At 37.4% G+C, this 21,764-nt stretch overlaps 1 protein-coding gene across 1 annotated transcript; it reads right to left on the bottom strand.

Moving 5' to 3' along the window:
• Window positions 1-2,232: 2,232 nt before the first annotated feature.
• On the bottom strand, window positions 2,233-12,065 carry LOC139735396 (uncharacterized). The gene is made up of 4 exons (XM_071646144.1): window positions 11,544-12,065; window positions 6,857-6,982; window positions 5,936-5,992; window positions 2,233-3,468 (listed from the first exon to the last, which is right to left on the bottom strand). The coding sequence occupies exons 1-4, from the start codon at window positions 11,992-11,994 to the stop codon at window positions 2,876-2,878; spliced, it is 1,227 nt and encodes a 408-aa protein (XP_071502245.1). The 5' UTR covers window positions 11,995-12,065; the 3' UTR covers window positions 2,233-2,875.
• Window positions 12,066-21,764: the final 9,699 nt, after the last annotated feature.

Below are 21,764 nucleotides of genomic sequence, written 5' to 3' on the forward strand. Positions count from 1 at the left end.
CCTGCACTTCAATACACTCCCAAAATAAATGTGAATATGTCTGTGCTTTTTTTTGCAGAAAGAACATACATGTAGATCATTAGAAACAAACCCAAATCTCAACAGATTAACTTTTGTATAAAGTGCACCATGAAGAAGTTCAAACTGAAATTCCCTAAGCTTTGGGATTTAAAAAAGTTGTGACTCTGGGTCGGAGAAAATATCTTGGATTACTTTTGGGGAGAAGGTGAAAATACTCTGTTGATCTCGTACTTCCAATGTATATAACTGCTGTAAATCAGTTTAAAAATGAGCGTAAATCTTTCTCGAATGTATATCACTAATCCTAATTTCTTTTCCGTGTAATCTTAACCAAATATCATCCACTTGAACAGGTTTAATACTGACCCACGACAAACTAAATCGTCCACTTTTCAAAATAACATCACAAATCCTCCAAACATATTCAATTTCCTCACTGCATAAACCTGCTTTTTGAAAATAAATAATTGGCCGTATACCTTTCCCATCAAATTAATGACATACTCTAATCTATAAACATTTTCCTTTAAAAAAATCATTATATATCATTGTACCTATAAATACATAAAAAGAATCTACATGTATTACTAAATACTATTTGATTCATATATCCCTCTTCTAAATTTCTCAAACTTCCCAAATCTTGCCACGCTTGTAAAATCTTTCAAAGAAAGTTTATTTGTTACAAAATTACACTGAAAAATTAAAGTGCCACCAACTGATCTAAAAACATATTGAAAATACTTTATCCAGGTCATGTTCTTTTCTCCACAAAGAAGTCTCTTCACCCACATAACTCTTTGAGCTTTAACAAACAACTCAAAATTCATTATTCTAAGTGCCCCTTCTCCATAATCTTGATACAAAATAACCCTTTTAATGCGGTCTTTTCCTTACCATAAAAATTCAAGACACATTTTTTAACCTCTGCAAATACCCAAGAAGTAACAATTGGCGATGATATACAAGTATAATTCAATTTGGATAATGCGTATGTTTTAAGTAAATGAATCTTACCCATCAAAGATAAATCTCTTTGTTTCTACCAACTTAATAATCTTTTTATTTTACTAAGTACCTCTTTATAATTCATTTCTTCCCTCAATTTCAGGTCTGTCGAAAAATAAACCCCCAATATCTTCACCTCTCACTAAATTACGAAACGAAAGATCCCCTACCCTATCCTTATCTTTTCCTATCCAAAATATTTTTTTTTTCCAAATTAACCTTTAAAGGACAAGTTCACCTTCATAGACATGTGGGTTGAGTGAATGCAGCAATATTAGTAGAGCACATCATTGAGAGTTTGAGGAAAATCGGACAATCCGTTCAAAAGTTATGAATTTTTGAAGTTTCTGCTCACCCCAGGCTGGATGAGAAGACTACTATAGCTTGTGATGTCACATGAGTACAACGATATAAAGAAAGAATAAAGAAAATTCCACATATTTTCACTTTTCTCGCATAACAAAAGAACACTTGACTTCTCTCTTTCAGAAGGCAGGGGGAATAATATTATCACCCTTAACATATGTCAGTAACAAGTCAAAGAAATGTGCACTTTATTCAAAAAGTAAAGTTTTGTGAAATTCTCTATTTTCTTTATATGGTTGTACGCATATGACATCATACACTGTAGTAGTCTTCTCGTCCAGCAGTGACTACACAGATACTTGAAAAATTCATAACTTTTGAACGGATTGTCCGATTTTCACCAGACTTTCACTGATGTGTTCTACTAATATTGCTGCATCCACTCAATCCTCGTGTATGTAAAGGTGGACTTGTCCTTTAAACCAGTCATTTCATAAAAACACAAAATTTCATACACTGTTTTAACCGAACTATTATCTCTGACAAAAATTGTCATATCATCAGCATATACAATTGTACGGGCAGGTGGGCACTCACACCATCACCATCCACATCACACGCACACACACACGCACACACACACACGCCTACACACAAACTCAAACACAGAATCACCACACGTACACACAAATACACGTAACGTGCTCGCCGAAGTTGTGCTTCATAGCAGAATACATGAATTTATTATTACTTTATTGACATTTACATGTATATACATTTGTACCAACCTCACAATTTTCTACACATTTCATGAACAGAAAATGACCCCCCAAAAAATCTAATTCTTAGGTAGGCTACAATTAATCCACTGTTTATCTACTCCAACAAAACAAGAAATCATATCTATTCTAATATTTTTTCAATACAGGGACATACTAGTTCACCTGCATCTGCCAAAAAATATATTTTCACTATTTCATGTATGATGCGTGTGTTAAATTGGGAGGGTATGACATCACCACTTCACTCAAATGAATATTCATAGGGACTGGGCAAGAAGTGTTTTCAGAAAATATGAGAAAATTCAAAAATTCATAACTTCCTTATTTCTCATCCGATTGTCATGATTTTTGTACCATTTTATAGGGAAAATTTTTCTTTTGTTTATGAAATGAAAATTTTGGTCTAGATTTGCCCTTTAACAAAATATGACACTAGCATGTAGACTGATATTCTGATGCAGCGTTGCCCATCATGATCAAATGTATTGTTACAATGTACTAAACAAATTAAAAATAATCAGTTTTGAATGATTTACCTACAATAGCCCCCAGTGGAGTTGGGTCAGTTTTTTATACATATACTCAATAACTTTCTTGAAACAAAAAATGGGTCATTCCAATGTAATCTCCATTAAGAAACTGATAAGATTGCTAGGATGGTCCTATAGGAAGAAGAAATCCTCCCTGCATGGGATAGGGAGTTGATGGTGTGGGTGATGGTGTACTGGGTCGACTTAACGCTGACCATGTTGCTGGGGTCATACAGGGTGACTGTCATTCAAGCCTTCGGGGACAGGATCTTGTTGTCCAAAACGTTTGAGACAGCTCAGAACTTCTATCTGGAAGTCTAAAAAACGATCATCTGCCATTTCATCAACTCGTGGCATTATTGACTCAAAGAACTGGAGTCGAGGGGATTTTTGTTTTTGTTCCAGACATTGGGTCATAACTTTGTACAATCCAGCTCGTGCGACGTCATGCGTATCATCGGTTGCCTTCCTTTTAGAAGCCCTGCTTTTTGTACTGGGTTTTTGGGGAATGGGTTTGAATGACGTCGATGGAGCCAAATTGTCCTCGTCATCATCATCGATTTCATAAATGCCCGACTCATCTACAACTTGTTCAAACATCCCTCTTCTCAAATTCTCGTCACCTTCAGAATCGCCAATCTCCTCCAGATTGGATGCAATGTTCCTTTTCTCTTTGACGGCTTTCACAAAACTCATTGATGATTCAAATTTCCATGGCTTATCGTGACCTTGGCCGCCATTAGATGTCTTCTTTTTTCGTTGACTCAAGGCACTGTTGAAAGTACGGTTCAGGCCTTCCCAAGTTTGTTTCATTGTCACCCCTGAATATGAAAAGAAAATGAAAACAAAAATGCAAACAAACATGGAATTGTAAATTTATTTAAACTTGACATTTATTTATTTATTTATTTATTTATTTATTTATTTATTATTTATCTATCTATCTCTCTCTCTGTCTGTCTAAACATGTATTTTAAAATAATTTTTCATGTGTTTTGTTTTCAGACATCTTGCCACGGGATCCTCGTTTGTGTCGATGTCAGCACCATTTCACATGTTAAAAAATCTGATAGCCCAACATGTGTATGAAACTTGTGAGAAACTATGGAGGGACAGTACTGCAGCCTCTGGAGATGACCCAAACCGTCCGAAGATGGTTGGAAACAAATGGCGAAATGTTTCGGCGACTTGTTGGATTATCCTTTTGCAGTTGGTACACTTAGCTCGAGCTTGAAGAATAGCATGCTAAAGTGGGATCAGAGAAGTCAGCCCGAAGTCAGCTGTTGTGAAAATATGGACAATTCTCCAATTGCGTTGACACTCAGGATGATACGGAAACTTCACAGCTAGCTCATTCACTTTGATAACTCTCTTTATTTTACATAACATATCTATTTGTTACTTTCATAACTGTTACTGAAAAGGCCTTCTATTAGTACATGTATTGGTTTAGATGGAAACTGAGTTGTGTAGCCTGACATGTGGAGTGCCTCAGGGTTCAATACTTGGTCCACTTTTATTTCTTCTTTATATCAATGATATTTGCAATGTCACAGAAAAAATATAGCTCATTTTGTATGCCGATGTTGTTTATGTATGATGATAATACTGATATTTCATTTTAACGTTTTAATGAAGAGATTCCAAAAATTCACGATTGACTCATGAATAAATTAGTTTTGAATGAGAAGAAAACTCAATGCATGATTTTTGCTAACGAAAATTGATATACAGAATTCAGCAGTTTATAATACATGTATATGAATAACAATCTTATAAGAATTACGAGTTCATTGTCATTTCTTGGCATCATTATTGCTAATATATCCCGGCATATACATATTGATTCTGTCTTTAATAAGATTTCAAAATGTATCAGTATTTTATACAAATTACGATATTTTCCTCACTATATTTTCGGTAAAATGTATGATTTATAAATTGTAACATTGCCTGGGCAAATACATCAAATTATTCTATGGTCAGACTTTTTCGTCTGCAGAAGAAAGCAGTAAGAATTATATGTCACGCCAATTATCTTGCCTCCACTAAACCTCTTTTTATGAAATGTAGTGTCTTAGATATTTTTGAATTGAACAATTATAATATTGGTGTATCTATGTATTTATGTTTTGAAAGTTGCATTCGTCCAAGTCTTTCTTCTTGTTTCAGTTGAATAGCATTCACTCATATTGTTTGAGAAATACTCTGAATTATCATTTACCTCTTAATAAAACAAATGTTTGTTCGTATTCTGTCTTGTATAGAGGACCTTTAATTTGGAATAATTTGCCACAGACAATTAAAATAAGTCCATCTTTAAATGTTTTTAAACAAAGATTTAAATTATTCTTATTGGAAAAAGAAAAGTAACTTAGGCAGTCGGGTATTACTCTGTTTGTTTCCTTGTTTGCTTTTAGTCTTGTTTTTATGAGTCTATTGTATTTCTCTCAACATGTTTTTTTTTAATTACTTTGGTTTTAATTTCTGTGCACATATATTTGTTCCACTTAATATGACTTTTACTATAAATGTTTCTGTTATGGTGGCAGTTACGCAAAGAACTTTGTTTTTCTTGCTGTCTTCACATTCTGTCGCATATGTACAATTTGTATTGTCAATTTGAATTTATTTATATACCTTGTCTGAATGTTTTTCATCTGTTTGAATGAAATAATCGCAAATTGAATCGAATTGAATTTCACAATAGTTTTAGCTGAATGGCCGTGTACAAAACACTTTCATACTGAAACTACTACGTTTGTGCAAACTTGGTACACGTCAGCTGCAGTTGGCTGACCATCAGTGTAACACACGTGCATAGCAGAATTGTAATGTCTATGCTCTCATATTTTCTAATTATCCTACAACCATCATAATACCACTTCTATGGCAAGATTAACCAGGCGACTCTCTATCAGAAATAGTCCCTCATGGAGCTACATGAATGCATTTGGCTGAAAAAACATCGAGTACCATTTAGACAAACATGTCTGCTTCCATTATCAGTAGCTCTCTGAGGTTACAGACAAATTCTGACCTACAGTATATGTCACCCATGTCTACAGTGGCTTCAGATACCGTGGCTTAATCAACAATTACCTTACAACCAAAAATCAGAAGTCTTCAAATTGCCACTATACACAACATTAACAAGACCAAAGTTTCAGCACAAAACTTTCATCAAAGGAATGTACAAAATGTAGATTCAATGGGATATGCATGCTTAAGTGTTTAATTTTAATCATACATATACATGTACAGAATAAAGAAGAGACAGGAAATCACCTGGACGTTTCCTCGATGCTGTAGCTGGTTGAACTTGTACATCAGTCAGTTCGTTATCTAATTGATTTGTAAAATAAGGTAACATACAAAAAAAAATACTTAGACCAAAATGTTACATTCTATGTCAGTCATTATTGATAATCATAGTTTAAATAATCAGATTATTAAATTGGCACTGTGAGCTCCATAATTTCAAATTAAGGTGAGTCAAAACATTTAAATGTTTACATGACCATTTTGGTTCAAAAATTTTGCACTTGTTCAAAATGTTTAACCACTTAAAATAAATTAAGTATTCGTAGACCTAAAAATATTCACATACTACACCCCTACAGTCTCCTAATTACATTGTAAGGTATGCCTTTATTCAATGGTAAATGATTTCTGCCTAAAGAGAAATATTTGCCCCAAAACAGCACTTTACAACTTTCTTATATTATCATTAGTTGCATTCAATTATGCGACACATGGGCTGCGTCTATCATCTTTCCCCTGTTTAAACGGCTTTCAAAAGCCGTTTCCAAAGCCCTTTAGAAATGGCTTCCAAAATAGTTGCGTTTATCAACTCTTTGCGGACATGAAAACTGGCCTGTCACTGCACAGCTGCATTGCACAATCAACCCGAGGAGAAGAGGTCATATAAGGTGTGCATGGTTCGCAACCGCAGTACAAAGCCGTTTCAAAACAGCTTTGCGTTTATCTCACTTCAAAAGGCTTCTAGAAATAGGTTTCTGGAAACCTGTTTCAGAAAGCACAAATTTGCGACTTTCGAAAAGGCTTTCCGAAAGGGCTTTCAAAACAGCTTTGCGTTTATCAACTCGTAAAAATTCCTTGAAAGCTGTTTGGAAAACCTGTTTCTGCCAAGAAAAAGAGTTGATAAACGCACCCATGGACATCAAGAACTGTGTAGGCCTATCTCACCAGCTTCCACAGCAGCATCATCATCCGTTGGATCCATGTTTGGTTCTTTAGGGTCATCCGCTTGTGGCTCTAGCACATCAGACTCTGCACCAGAATCTACGGTATTTGAACAATCACTGAATTGAACTGGAACAAAACAAAAGAAAATCAATCAATGCTTATTTAATCCCAACAGGATCGTAACAACATGGAAAACAAGCTTTCATTTAGGTAGTTTCCTTGCAATACCACAGTATAGCATAATATAACAAATAGCAAATAGCACAATATAGCAAATGATATGGGGCAGACAGACACTGTTTACTTTACTAAAGCTCTGGCTACAAAATGCTTATTTTTTCATGTATTCTCGCTACAGATGTAGAACCACTTAAAAAATATCATCGGGACATTCTTGCATGGTGAAGGGGCTGGTGTCTAGATTTACACTCTAATATTATATTCAAAGAAACATCATCACAAATATCATATAATTTTAAAATTATGCAATGTTTCTTAAACTTGTTACACTTTTATTATTTTTTTTTCTGGGGGATGACGGGTTGATGTGGAATAGACTGCATTTGAGGTCAACCTCTTTATCCTAGTACATGTATAGACTACATGTACGTCATGATTTTTTGTTTTCTTTCTAAAGTCCATGCCACGGCAAGAGCTCGCCAAAATATAGCCAACTTTGAGTCTCATGGCTTCAGTGTTTTGTTGTTCAAGTTGTATACTGTACATTGTATCTTCGTTCCTCCTCAAAGAGACAAAACACTGGCTATAGTCTGAAGCCTTTGGACTAGCTACAAATGTAGTGCTCGACTAAACTAACAGTTTCTGCTTCCCGTTTGTTAGCTTCATATTTTTTTTAAATCTCAATGTCTCAAATTTGATTTTAGAAACTAACCTAGGCAACCGCAACCTCCTTCTATACTATTCTACATAACTTTATACAATGTCTGACCCTGAAACATTGAAATCACATAAAACAATCTTTTTGCCAAATTTGGTATTTCTTAAGGCCAAGAAGAGTCTTTGTTAACTGTAAATAGGCCCTACATAAATAAATATATAAATAAATACACCCTAAATAAAATGAATATGGGCAAGTCCAAGATAACGCGCGCGTTACGTATGGGACATTCAGAGACTTTTATGACCTGAAAAATAGTGTAAATGGCCTTTGATCATATTGAACTTTTTCATGGTAATTGATATCTAGGAGAAGTATAATCATGTAAAAAATGGAGAAAAATGACCTTCACAATTATATTCTAGAAGAAAATATGTGCCGTTACGTATGGGACCAGAAAAATTTTGGGGTTTTTTTGAACATTTTTTTCAACCTCAAAACTCTCTGAAAGTATTTCATTCTACAACTTGTAACTCACTGTGATTAAAGCTACAACACTCAAGATTACGTGTATTAGAGGCAAGTTTCATGTCATGAGGCAAAGCTCTAATTACATGTTCTAATTAAAGACAGACATGACGTGTTACGTATGGGACAGTTACGTACGGGACACTTTGTCCCCCATTCATTTAGTGTGTGGAGAACCATGTTTATGGGTATTTTGCATAATTATTGAAGTAAAATCAGTTGAAACTACTCAATACTGATCCAGATTGTCAAGGGAACAATATTCCCCAAATATTTACAATCATAATCTTTAATCATATTCTATATTTTTATGACCAACATGAGTACATGTACAGTGTACATGTATGCCCTGTATTTTTATCAGGATAGTCACTACTAAAAATTGAATAGTAAAGTGTTTACTTCCATTGATGAAGGACAGTTTGCCATTCAGTTTCAATAAAAAACAACTTGACACAAGAAATATTAATTTTAATAAATATGCAATACCTGCTGCATGGAACCCCAGTAATCGTATAGATGATGTCTGTCTAGCAATCAGGTCATTGATTCGAGTCACATCTTAGTATGTATTACCCATGATTTTTGTCGTGGCTACAACTGAAAACTGAATAAGGACAATTTGTTTATCACTTGCAATAAAAATATTAAAAAAATTATTCAAAAAACACTAATTTGAAGTAACATCTTCATTTTCATCACATACAAACATGTGATGTGTTATACAATGCTACAATGCAGCTAGAGCTCTACATTGAGTGGTGAACATTACCCAATATACTAGTATTTTTCAATCTGCTTGATAAAACATTCGGTTTCAGTACCCTTTAAATCAGAGGTCTCTACTTAAAGGGACTGTATAGTTCTGGTTCAGATGGGAATTCTGATTTCAACTTTTACAAGATAATTAGCCCTTCTTTTATGAAATATTTAAACAGCATACAATTCTAAGAGGAATTCAAAGTTAACATGACAAAAATCTGTTTTGAAATGGCCGAGATATCCAGAAACGTGGTGTCCTAACAAAAGGTGGGTCACATTTATTACTAGGACCACTTCATTTTACTTTGTATTTGTTTGTTTTTATACATCTCAGCCATTTCAAATTGGATCTCCATCAAATAAACTTTGAATTCCTCTACTCTGAGATTTCTATGCTCTTTAATAATTCATATAATTGGTTTCCAATCATCTTGTAAAATGTTGCCAAAAACTGAATCCCCATTTCTACAAAAACTATACCATCCCTTTAATGCTGATTTTCATTGTGTATTTTGCCATCTCCCCCTTCCTGAAAATTGTTCAGTCAAGTACATGTATTGTTTCGAGTGTCTATAACTCAAAAGAAGTTGCAAAGTTGGAATGCTTTCTTCAGGATGGTTGACCATTTGTGTACTGAGAGACCCTCACAGCTACATAGCTACATGCATTCACATGCAATATGTATCAGGATGTCCCATCCCATACGTAACATTATTTAATTCCCTTATAAAAAAAATATTTCTTTTACTATTTTTTCTTCTTTCTATGGTATTTAACTTCCCTAAACAATAAATTAGAACTTTCCAAAAGGGCATTCAAATAACCTTAGAATTTTCAGAGAAAACCTAAAAAAATGACCTCAATTTGTTACTTATGGGACATCCCATGATAGGACACGAGCTAATTTGCACGATTATTTGCATAATCCCTAAATTTTCATACCAAGCTTAAATAAACTACTTGATGAACTTATGTCCACATATTAATCAAATATCATTTGCTTTCCTTTGAATAAACTGAATTTTTATAAATGTCCCATACGTAACGCTGTACTTCACATTTATGCAAATGAAGCCCTTGAAATTTGCATAAATTTACATGATATCACTTTTTCCTCCATGGAAATCAAAACTTCAACTCGTAAGCTTCAAAATGATACCAAACATGTCAATATTGAGAAAAGATGAAATTTTGCCTTCTGAGGGGACCTATCTTGGACTTGCCCACCTAGGGCCTACACATATACATACAACATGTACAGGTGTATATACGTCCTGTAGGGCCTTCTAAAAACAAGGCAAGTGCCAAATGTGTCTCGCCCTTGTGGTGACCATCCACTTCCCAAGGGACATCTACCATCCAAGTTTGGTCTCAAACGGACCTACAATGTATGGATCAAAAGTTATGACCCACATTAGAAACGCGCCATAAAAACTTAACATTGGGCTCGAAAGTTCGTTGACCCATGCTCGTGCCCACTGACTGACCTTGTGACCATCCACTCCCCAAGGGACATCTACCATCAAAGTTTAGTCACAAATGGAGTTATGGATCAAAAGTAATGACCCATAACAGAAACACGCCATAAAAAATTAACATTGGGCTGTAAAAGTTTGTTGACCCCTGCTTGTGACCTTTGACCTTGTGGTGATCATCAACTCCCCAAGGGACATCTACCATCTAAGTTTAATCACAAACGGTCCTATGGATTTTAAGTTATGACCCATAATAGTAGCGCGCCATAAAAAATTGGGCTCTAAAAGTCTGTTGACCCCTGCTTGTGACCTTTGACCTTGTGGTGATCATCCACTCCCCTAAGGGACATCTACCATCCAAGTTTAGTCACAAACGGACCTATGGATCAAAAGTTTAATACACATGTACTTATGAATGACCCATTTAAATAGAAACGTGCCATAAACACTTCACATTGGGCTCTAAAAGTTCATTGACCCATGCTTGTGACCATTGACCTTGTGGTGACTATCCACTCCCCAAGGGACATCTACATGTTGTACCATCCAAGTTTGGTCACAAATGGAGTTATGGATCAAAAGTTATGACCCATAATAGAAACGCGCCATAAAAACTTAACATTGGGCCCTATAAAGGATCATTGACCCCTGCCTCTGAAGTCTGAGCTTTGACCTTGAGGTGAACTTCACATACACCTGTATATGGTAAATGTGAAACTTTGTATGACCCCTCTTCCCTCATAGTTTGATTGCAACTGAAGCCCAGAGTAAAGAGTTATTGGAGTTTTTTGACGGACGGACGGACAGACGCCGCAGGCGATCCTTTAGTCTCCCAAGCTCCCCTAACCTCCGGTGGGCTCGACAAAAAACGAGACCAGAGGCAGAGCTGAGGCTGAGCCATGCAAGTAAAACCCAAAAGGGCAATTAAGGTAGAGTAAATTTACTGACAAAAAAGGCCTACATCATGTAGTTTTTACTCTTTTAGTTCGTAACACCAACAGCATTGGCTCTCATTCAAAAAGAAGAAAACAATTTTGTTGGGGGATATTACCAAAAAAAAAAGTAAACAAACAAACACACAAACCTTCCAACACGTCCACCAGCGGATTGTGGCCGGGGTTGCCACCTCCTTTGTCTTCGAGCTCGAGTCGGAGTTCGTCGGTCTCACTTTCCTCAGGATCGGGGTCATCCTGATCCACACTGTCACTGACAGATGCAGGCATGGGCATGGTCTCGACAACATGGCGACCCCCGAGAACTTCATCCAGTATATCATAGTACTTACTTATTCCTCGCTCATTTCCACTTCTTTTGTTGTTGCCCTTTTCTCTCTTGTATTCAGCCTTTAAGTTTTTTAGTTTTGATTTCACCTGTTTCGCTGTCTTCTCTATACCAACACTCTTCAGCTTCTCGCTGATGGCATCGTACACTTTCTTACTTCTTGTCGTTGTCGCTGCTACCCGCGAAAAAATATCGTCTTCCCTCCACAAATTTATGAGGATGGCAGTCTCATATATGGTCCACCACTGCGACATAGCGAGCTATTGATAAAGCCGAAATATCCACCAAATAATGGGTCGAAACGAAATCAACGAAAAATGTTGCTGTTGACGTTTAGCTGAGTACCGGTACAGTAAAGAATAGCGTGATGCATACACAGTCAAAGGCGCGAGGCGCGAGGTACACACGTGTTATGTGTACGGGTAGCGTATAATACGAGTGGTACGGATACGTACCGTGTGTGATCGCGTTGTTGTCAAAACCGGAAATCAACATTAACGCGTTGTATGATGGGATCGATAAGCCCGATGTTCAAGCTCGAGCCTGCTGATAAGACGGGTTTAGTTTGGCTGTAGCGCGCTATTTTGAGAATTAGCTGACCATTCTGCAAAAGCCCAAGATTTCTTTGGCTTATTTTCTGAACGGAAGAGCGCGTATTGGTCTTAGCAGCAAAATTAGCGGGCTGTTTTTTCTGATCGGGTTAATTCTTTGGATCAGAAACTGGGCAATTCTTCAAGCTGATTAAGTCCCACCTAGTGGGTCATTTCTCAGCATTATGCTCAAGGCAAGGTGATGCACATTCTTGTTTCACCTTGGTTAATGACGAGTGGTCAATGGAAGAGTTTGTGATGCCGGCGTCTTCCAGAATTCAGTGATAATAATATGATCTTTTGGAAAGGAATCAGCTTTGTTCCAAAGGCATGATATTTCACAATTAACACGTCAGATGAACACATTCCGCTGATTGTTGGGGACTGGAAGCGTTCCCCTTGAAGACGTATTTTGATGCGCCCTTTTGCAGCCCGTATACCCTGAATGATGAGAGACGTAAACTATGGACATTCCAGAGCCCGACGTCGTGTTGAATGCGCTTTCGGCATTAAAGAATAATCATAATAATACACTTTTTAAAAAAATAAATGAAGTTTTTCCAAGGCCCTATATAATTTTATATATGCACCTTCAGCCGGACAAAGCACATGTAGTTACGAATGCGGGCACGGATCTTCACAACCATAGAGGCCTATGTCAGAAGAGTACGGGATGGCCACATGAAAGATCGCACATCATAGGTGAAGTATATGAAACATTCCAGAAACCATTCAGGATATGGTTTCATCAAGGAGGTTTTATACATGGAGTTCCAACTGGTTGTAATTATTCAAACAGTTGTCAGATTTCTATTGATGTACAAAAGAACTCCACGGGTGTTATACGATTGTGCCTTTGATGATCGATGTTCGACGCTGCCGTCTTGCTGAGCAATCTGAAGATTCATTTTGAACGTTATCATAATGTTGGCCATTGCTTATTCATTTATCAAATGAAATGAAATTTCACTTAATAATAAAGCATGTAAAACAAGAGTTAATTCCGTCCAGAAAATTGCACAAAAGTGTAAATCAGAGCTGTATCATATCGTGAAAATGTTTAAAACTGTACCATCCTGGAAAGCTGGTTTCATCACTTTTCTGCTTAATTTCCACAAATAAAACTAATATGGAATAATCTTCAATTTTATTGATAGATATACCAGATTAGTGCCCGGGTATGCCTGGTCGAAGTTTCATCTTTAATTCAGCATATTTTGCTCAAGACCTTCTTATCTTCCATTGAGAGTGACGAGTCCATGATGCATTGCCACATGAATCAATTATTGTCTTCTTATCTGTGAGGCAGCTCTGGTTCAGCACATGTACTTCAAATATTTCTTAGTGGCGGCATAACATTGGACCAAAGGAATAACACTGCTGTTACTCCATCTCTTGAACCTCTTTGGTTTCATCAATCTCCAAGCTCTTCATGGCACAAGGTTTGCTGACGACGCTGGCCTGAGATGCTATTACAGAATTTTCTTCGACCCGCAGGGGAGTGTGGAATGGCAACATCAGCATGTGTTCAGACTGTACGATATATCGTCCCCAAAATGATTTAAATTAAATACAATATCACACACCTTTATTGGGCGGATGCATATATTATCACTTTCGAGCTTGTCCCATGCCTACTGTTGTTGATTCTTGTTTTTATAGTCAGCATGTTCTGGATCCCACAGCAGAGATATCTGTCTAACTTTTCCCATTACCATGTAGGCCCTACTTGTAGTCATCCATGATGCCTGTTGAAGAAAATAATTTGGTTGATAGAGCACAATGAAGAGTTTGTTTGCAAAAACCGATAAGTCCATATTTGCCAAATGGAGATATTTGCGATTAAAGGTAAAGAAAAATAAATAGAATAATAAGAAAATTTTTGCTTCTTTTGACCATAACTTAAAAAATATACCTTTATATGAAGTGACCAATATATCATTTAAAAGGTATTATTTTGTACTTTATGACAGAGATCGTACTTCAAAATCTTCAAAAATGGACTTATCGGTTTTTGCAAACAAACCCTTCGTATAAAGATGTATATACACAAGTATAATGATAGGGAGACTCGGGTTGTTGAGCTATACCCCCTCTCTTTTGAAATAGGGAAAATTAAAGAAAAATTGTAAATGCCATCACTAAATATGTGAAATTATTTCTGTTACGTTCTTATTTATTCATCAGGACTTAATGGTTCGTTTGTCAGTTTCGATGCACGATGTCACAATCATACAAGGCACCTGAATATACTAATTAAGATGCACATAATCAGGTGGCGGCGGTGTAGGATCAAAGAAAGACCTTCGTTACTATAATAGTCATGTAGTAGGTCCAGTATATGCTTTACAGCTATAAGGTTTTTTACCCATTTCCATGGTCTATATATATGCGTACTCTTTTTTTTTTTCAATTCTGTCACCAGCTGTTGTGATGACAAAGGTTACAAAATTCCGAAGAAGTCTTTTGAATTTCATCAAAGTGGCCTAAAGAGGTGAAGGATATCTATGTCAGTCCTTATACCTGGTGCAGTGTGTAAAGTAAGAAACATGTGTTCCATTTAGAGATCAAAGTCCATTTTGGTAATGGTATATAGGGAGTGTGTTTGCAGTAATGGTGCATGTATAATGATAATTTGGTAGTGTTTGCACTAACCTTTAGTCGGTGTTCTCAAAAGATATGACGTCTACAACACTCAACAGGTCTGACAGTGACACAAGAGTCGCATGGACCCCCCCCCCCCCTCCGGTTCGTGCCACACTTCTCCTTTTCTTTTTTTTTTTCTTTTTTTTTTAGGTGGTGTACGTGCTCATTTCAGCGGATTTTGTGAGGAGAGCTTACATGCAGACACTCGTTAATGATCTACGATTTGTTTGAAGGTTATACATTTCCGCTTAAAACAAAATTTCAGCAAAGCCTTGTTTTGTTTACGATGTAATTAACAGTATATCCTATAACGTTAAGAAAGTCAATCTTGTGAATGGCATATTAAGATTAATCATTAAAGGTGATTGATTTTCATTTCCTTATTTTATGATGACTGTGAAAGTATAGCGCTCATTGCGGATTTTCATAAAACTCTGAATTCTTCCGAATATTTTATGCTCTTTGACATTTCATAAGAGATTTTTCACTATCTCACAAAAAGTGAAAATGTGAATCCCCCATCTCAACCAAAGCTATTTCAGCATCCGAGACAATATAGGGGATAGCTTCAAAGTTCGTGCACTGAGGTACAAGAGATGATGGACATAGTAAAAACTTGACTGCTACAATGCGTGAATGGAGGGATGTATACGAATCATGTACGAATCAATACTACCAAACAGGCTCTACTTTAGAATTACTTACCAACTCGAAACCAGTCGATTGTGATGGTGAAGAATATTTGACACAAAAGGAATCGGTATCGATTATGCAATGTAGGTGAAGAGTCATACTTATATTGGTATAGATATTTCCCCTCCAGGCAAATACTTCGTCACATAATTATGAAACCCTGTCACGCGCAGTTTTCGAAATGACCTGCTTTATTGATGTCCATCATCTTTTTTATAACATTCGTGCATGTAACTTTCCATCAACTGTAAGCCCTAAAGTCGTGCATCGATAATATTCATTTTGTGTTATAACTATACGTACAGTCATTTTGGTCTATATAAATCACTCATATTCCATCACTCAAATCTTGCAGAATATGTACTTTGTGCTCACTAGAACGGTTGATGTTTGTCTTGTTTCCTTGCCAAACTCATATTACTTTTGGAGCCGAAAATAAACTCTGCTAGATGGATTAGTTAGATTGTTATATTCAATGAACGTTACTTCTTACAACGAACACAAAATGTATGTTTCATTTTGGGCCTATAAGTTTGAAAACTCGCAGAATATCATTACAGTCCAGTTTTCTTCATCTAAATTTCTACAACAGAAAACAAAATGTCTGACACAACTTGGCACTAGAGGGAGAGCTATGGCGGTGAAAACAGTCAGTCGTGTTCGGGGTATATTATTGCATACCATATTATATTTGGTATTTTTTACTGCTGTGGATGCTAAGTAGACCCTATAGTTTAGGACTCTTTCTACACGTCTTTCGATCCTATTTCATCCTTTCATTGGTCTCAACGCCCTATGTGAGAGAACATCTCTTATTGCGTTCACTCATACTCTAATAATTCGGTTTTCCTTGAAACCTATAACAAATCCGGTTTCCTCCGTTCGTCTGTGACCTGAACGTCTTCTGAGTTCCGATAAAGTTTGAGCTTGTTCAGAGTCGTGTACCTTCTTACCTAGCAATGTATAACGGGATATAAGTTACCATGGTAGGCCTACATTGTTTATGCATGAAGATCATGAGTTGTTTTGATCGTGGTTTGGTTTTTTTTTTTTCGTTGCAGCAAATTTCCTGTAGCTACAAGTCATCCTACATGGGGTATTGTGTTGCTCACAGCTATACAGTGCCTTTTCTCCACAATAACATCGCGCAGTGCCTTTATCATCTCTCCACCTGTCTTTTACCCCTCTCCCTCGCTCTCTCTCCCTTCACGTTTCACTGTCACGTGCAATGCGATATACACGGGAATCGTCGCTCATATCAACTAGAGCTCCAGTACACAAACAAATAATGGAGCCCCAAGTTCACTGGCATGTTTGTGGTGGCTATCGGAGCGAGCAACGTGATCGGCTGTTCACATGCATACGGGTTCTCGAAACCACTGGGGAAGAAACACGGACGGGAACTCACGCTGAGCTGAGAGGGGTGGGGAGGAGAAAAACAGGTTTAGCACGAGGCAGACATCGTCCTCCAGCTTGCTTTGGAACACTGACTGCAGTAAGGATTCCGCGAAGATGACATATTGTGTGCAGTCTAATGGGCATCGCATTGCAAGGCTGGACGAAAATAAATACTGAAAGCTTCAGTAGGGCATCAAACGCTTCACAACACGATATACCTACCCACTCTAACCATCATCAAACGTATAGAAAGGCCTATTACATGTTGTACATACATAGCAAAAGCGAAAAGATTCATGTAAACTGCACTTAGTATACGGTTTAATAAACGCCAAACACAAGAATTTGTTTACAATTAGGAGTCATTCGTAGTAAACATAATTTATGTCTTGCCTGTATGATTGCCTATGTTATTATTCTTCAAGAATGCATCTGAACAAAACTTATAAACGTGTAGCCTATACGAAGTATGTAAGACCTACAACCAACCCACTTCTCTGTTCAAAGTATAAAAGCATGTCAGGACCTTGGTGTTTGTCCAAGGAGGTGACACCTCCCTGGTTTGTCGTATTTTTTTCTTTTTTCTCCTTAGTTTTTCGGAAAGCCTCTCGTTGTAGGCCCTATCTATCGTTTTCAGACAGTCACCCGAGAAATCGCTATGCATCCTGTATTGCAGACATAAAGGGGATATATTCAAAAGGGCTTCTCGTAATGATTTTTCCGAAATATTGCCCAACTGTTTCCTTTGCTCGTAGAGAGAAGTGTTATTTTACTATGGAGACAACCTCAGTGCTTCGTTCCAGTCCAGAGGGCAGTACAGTTGCAACCACTGGAGGGCTCGAGAAGACGCCTCTCGGTGCCCTTTGACCCTCGCCTTTGTCACTGCGATTTGTTGATTATACGAGTTACGTACGTGCACTCAGCCAGTGCTTGTTTGGTGTTTGGACCTTTGCTCAAACCAAACCAAACCATGGACCCTGTACCTTCCAGCACAAACAGAGTACAATGTACATGTATGAAGTACGAGGTAGTGATAAAAGTTGGATATCAATGTTTGCTACGCTGTGATAAAAATGACGTCTGCACAGCTGGTAGGTCGATATCTGATCGTTTCTTCCTTGTAATCGGCTCCATAATGGGTCATCTTGAACCAGCACAAACACGACGTCATTCGGGGTTGACCTGTCTTGGCTGTGGACCAAAAGTATAGAAGCTAGCACTGTGGACTTTAGTCCTGTACATAAATGTTTGGAAGAGTTGTCTAGCATTGCAAACTTTCAGGAGAATTAACCAAAAATCATTACATCTTGTATGAGTTTAACAAAAATGTGGAAAACAGTATCAGCAATACACATCAGTTCTCTAAGTCTAGGAAAAATCGGACAATATCCATTCAAAAGTTGTGAATTCTTACTAAACATGATAATATGGGCAAAAAGTTGAAACTCCATAGATTGAAGGTCACTGTGCTGTAACTCGCTGACGAGAAAAGGTACGATGAATCGCAGGGAGGTTTCCTCTCACCTCCCTGGGTGAACGAAAGTCGGCAGCGCAGGTGCTCAGGAATGATGTTGGTCAGTAAATTTGTATTAAAAAAAACCATGATCAGTTTACTGACACCATAATTAATGCACTCACTTGGTAAATTTCAAGGTGTTGAAGAGTCATTCACATGGAATGACTTGGGGGGGGGGGGGGGGAGAGACATGGACCGAGAATGAAATATTTGGGTCTTGAACTGTGTGTGACGACAGCGATCAAAAATCTGTTCTCTCTCTCGCCTGCTCTTGTTGCTATGGTTACAATAGTATCTATGCACTGGGTATGCCTGTCTACCCATGGCGCGGCTTGTCGAGCCAAACGCTTGCTAAACATCCACCAATACCTTGTGCCCCATGCACGGACTCCTATAATACATAGGATTAGGCCGACCAGTTTGTACTATCCATCGATCAGTGAAAGAATGAATTAATAGAGAGAAATTGAAATTGTATGGGGAGTGAGAGAGCTAGAGAGACAGGGGGAGAGGGAGAGATGCGAGGTATACATACATAGAAATAGATGAATATTCGGGTAGAAAGATACATTACGAGATATAGATAAATACATATACTATAGATAATGCAAGAAGACGGCAAGATAGACTTGATCCCAGTAAGTTGGGACATGGGAGGGGGGCGAAGATGTTGAGCTGCGTAATGTTTTAAACATGATCCGGGTGGAAAGGAATTTTGTGCAGCAAGTTGTACATAAAGCATCATAACAATCATTTCTGTTAGTATTTACAGCACGAGTACTATGGACCTACAACAAGTTGTTGTAGGTCCATGGTACAATCGACTCTTGGCCTTATCCACAGCGTGGGGGGGGGGAGAGACAATAGGCATTTTGCGGTTTTGAGTATCCTCGTCAGATGTATTGAGCAATGCTCTGATGACGGCACCATTCGGGGACTCTGCGTAAACGAGAAGTATAAAGAAAAGCAAGGTACAGCTTACACTTCCCTGGTTTCGTCAATAACCAATTGTTCATCGGTGTGTGTCCGTGTGTGGTGAGGGATAAGTTCGGGCACACACCCACTTTGCTCCAAGGCTTACCCTGCGCTGGAGGTAACAAAACAATCTTTGTTATCAAACCATCGAGTGGTTCCACCTTGCTTCAGCGATCCCAGGAGTTTGAGATCAGCTTTGATGATTGTTCCATGAACACGCATCTCTCTCAGCTCAGGTAAGAAGGGAGATACACTGAATGAGAACAAAAACATTTCCACGACCCAAACATGTCTGGACCAGAACACAAATGGACGCAAATGAAGGATTGATGGGAAATGGGGAGCTCTGGGGGAGGGGATGGGGGGGGGGGGGGGTACAAGGGAGGAAGAAAGATGTTCTGCTTTTTCATGTTCAGGTTGGATAACATTTTGCCCTTGGTATGCGCAGCGGTTTGCTGATACTGACGGCGGCGCTACAAACGAAGAATATCGAACGATATCGCGATCGTTATTAATTGTTTCGACAAGCAATAATCCCGCTCCTGCATTACAAGTGACTACAGTAGACGATGACAATCCTTTCCAACTGAGCTCATATAAACTTTTATAGATGCGTATTTAATGTAATCAAATATGACAAAGAGAGGGAGAGAAAGAGATAGATCAAAATAGACGGATTTATATTTGGATACATAGAGATACAAGTTGCTTACATATTCATACTAGCTGTCGAGAACTTCTCTCTGTTATAAGATACATGTATACCCAAACACGCCAAGTTTCACCACTGTGCCTTTGAAGAACGAATCATTCGTGTGCTTTCCGTAACAGTAACTATAGTTATGACATGGAGAGGGATATGAGTTCACCGTCGTAAAGAAACCAGAGTTTCACTTCCATTATTTTGTGGGAGATATATGGCACTTCACTGCCTGCAATCGGTGAATTTATAACAACAGGCTTCGAGAAGTCTGTTTTGCAATGAGCTCATGTTTGGGGTGTTATCAATCGATAACCTCGTCACTTTCAAGTGATTAAACACAATGTGCAGTACAATGTACTATGGTCAATTCAAGGATATATCGCACACTGTGTAACCTCCTGGGTCCATTCCACTTCCGTACATCGATACACTGTCTTCATATACCTACGAATCGAACCAATGTCTTCCCAATGATTGAAGTACAAAATACCGCTGCTGTTGACATAGACTTCGAACGAGTTTGTTTTTCATTCATTTATTTCTTTATTAATTCATGAATTGTTTACTAATTATTGACACTAATTCATTTATTCATTATTCAGTCATTGATTTATTATATGTTGATATAATCTATCTATTCATTCATTTATTTATGTTTATTAGGGGTCGGGACTTGATAAGTAAGAGTAAAATCATACGGACACAACAGTGAAATTTCATCAAACTCTATCTATCAAAATTTGATAGAAATTAATAATGATATCTATGTAAGCTATGAAATTGTGAAGTTCCACTAATTTCTCCAGAACAGTTCTCGTACAGTTTATATGAATATGCAAATGAATGAGCTGATGATGTCATCACGTCACAAATTTTGCATGTCTCTCAATGCCTCTGTTATAAAAGTTTAAAACGTGATATTCCTGGTTGAATAACTTCAGAATAATGCTCATATCAGGATTTGTTTGAATGAAAACTGGAATTTTCACAATCTTATGTACCATAACTTAAGTTGCTAGGGGATGACATCATCACTTGACATATTCATGATCACTGACTATTCAAGAACTGTTTACTTAAAGGGATCGTATAGTTTTGGCCAAAACCTGACTTCAGGTTTTCAACATTATTTTGTGAGATAATGAGAAACTTCTAATGAAATATGAAAGAGCATGTATTTCCAAGAAGGATTCAACGTTTATTTGATGAAAATTGGTCTTGAAATGGGTGAGATATCCACACAAAAAAAGCAATCCTAATATAATGGACAGGCCACAACTTTTATCAGTATCTCTTTATTTTACCTTGTTTTTGAATATCTCAGTCATTTTGAAACCGATTTTCATCAACTAAACGTTTGATTCCCCGTAGAATTGTATGCTCTTTAATCATAGAGTGGTTTCTAAATATCTTGCAAAACGTTACACGTAGAAACTTCACCTCAATCAGTACTGTACAATCCCTATGAAAACTGGCGACATTTCAAAATGTCGTAACTTCCTT

The sequence above is a fragment of the Diadema antillarum genome, unplaced genomic scaffold, assembly GCF_040938485.1.
Source record: "Diadema antillarum isolate AM-2024a unplaced genomic scaffold, OU_Dant_1.0 seq00000576_RagTag, whole genome shotgun sequence".
Taxonomy (NCBI): domain Eukaryota; kingdom Metazoa; phylum Echinodermata; class Echinoidea; order Diadematoida; family Diadematidae; genus Diadema; species Diadema antillarum.

Excerpts from the sequence above, each read along its gene's own strand:
- LOC139735396 (XM_071646144.1), bottom strand. The coding sequence starts at position 11,994 with ATGTCGCAGTGGTGGACCATATATGAGACTGCCATCCTCATAAATTTG. Across the intron at positions 6,983-11,543 it reads GCTGGTGGACGTGTTGGAAG|TTCAATTCAGTGATTGTTCA; the intron begins GTTTGTGTGTTT and ends GTTTTGTTCCAG. Across the intron at positions 3,469-5,935 it reads AGCATCGAGGAAACGTCCAG|GGGTGACAATGAAACAAACT; the intron begins GTGATTTCCTGT and ends TTTCATATTCAG.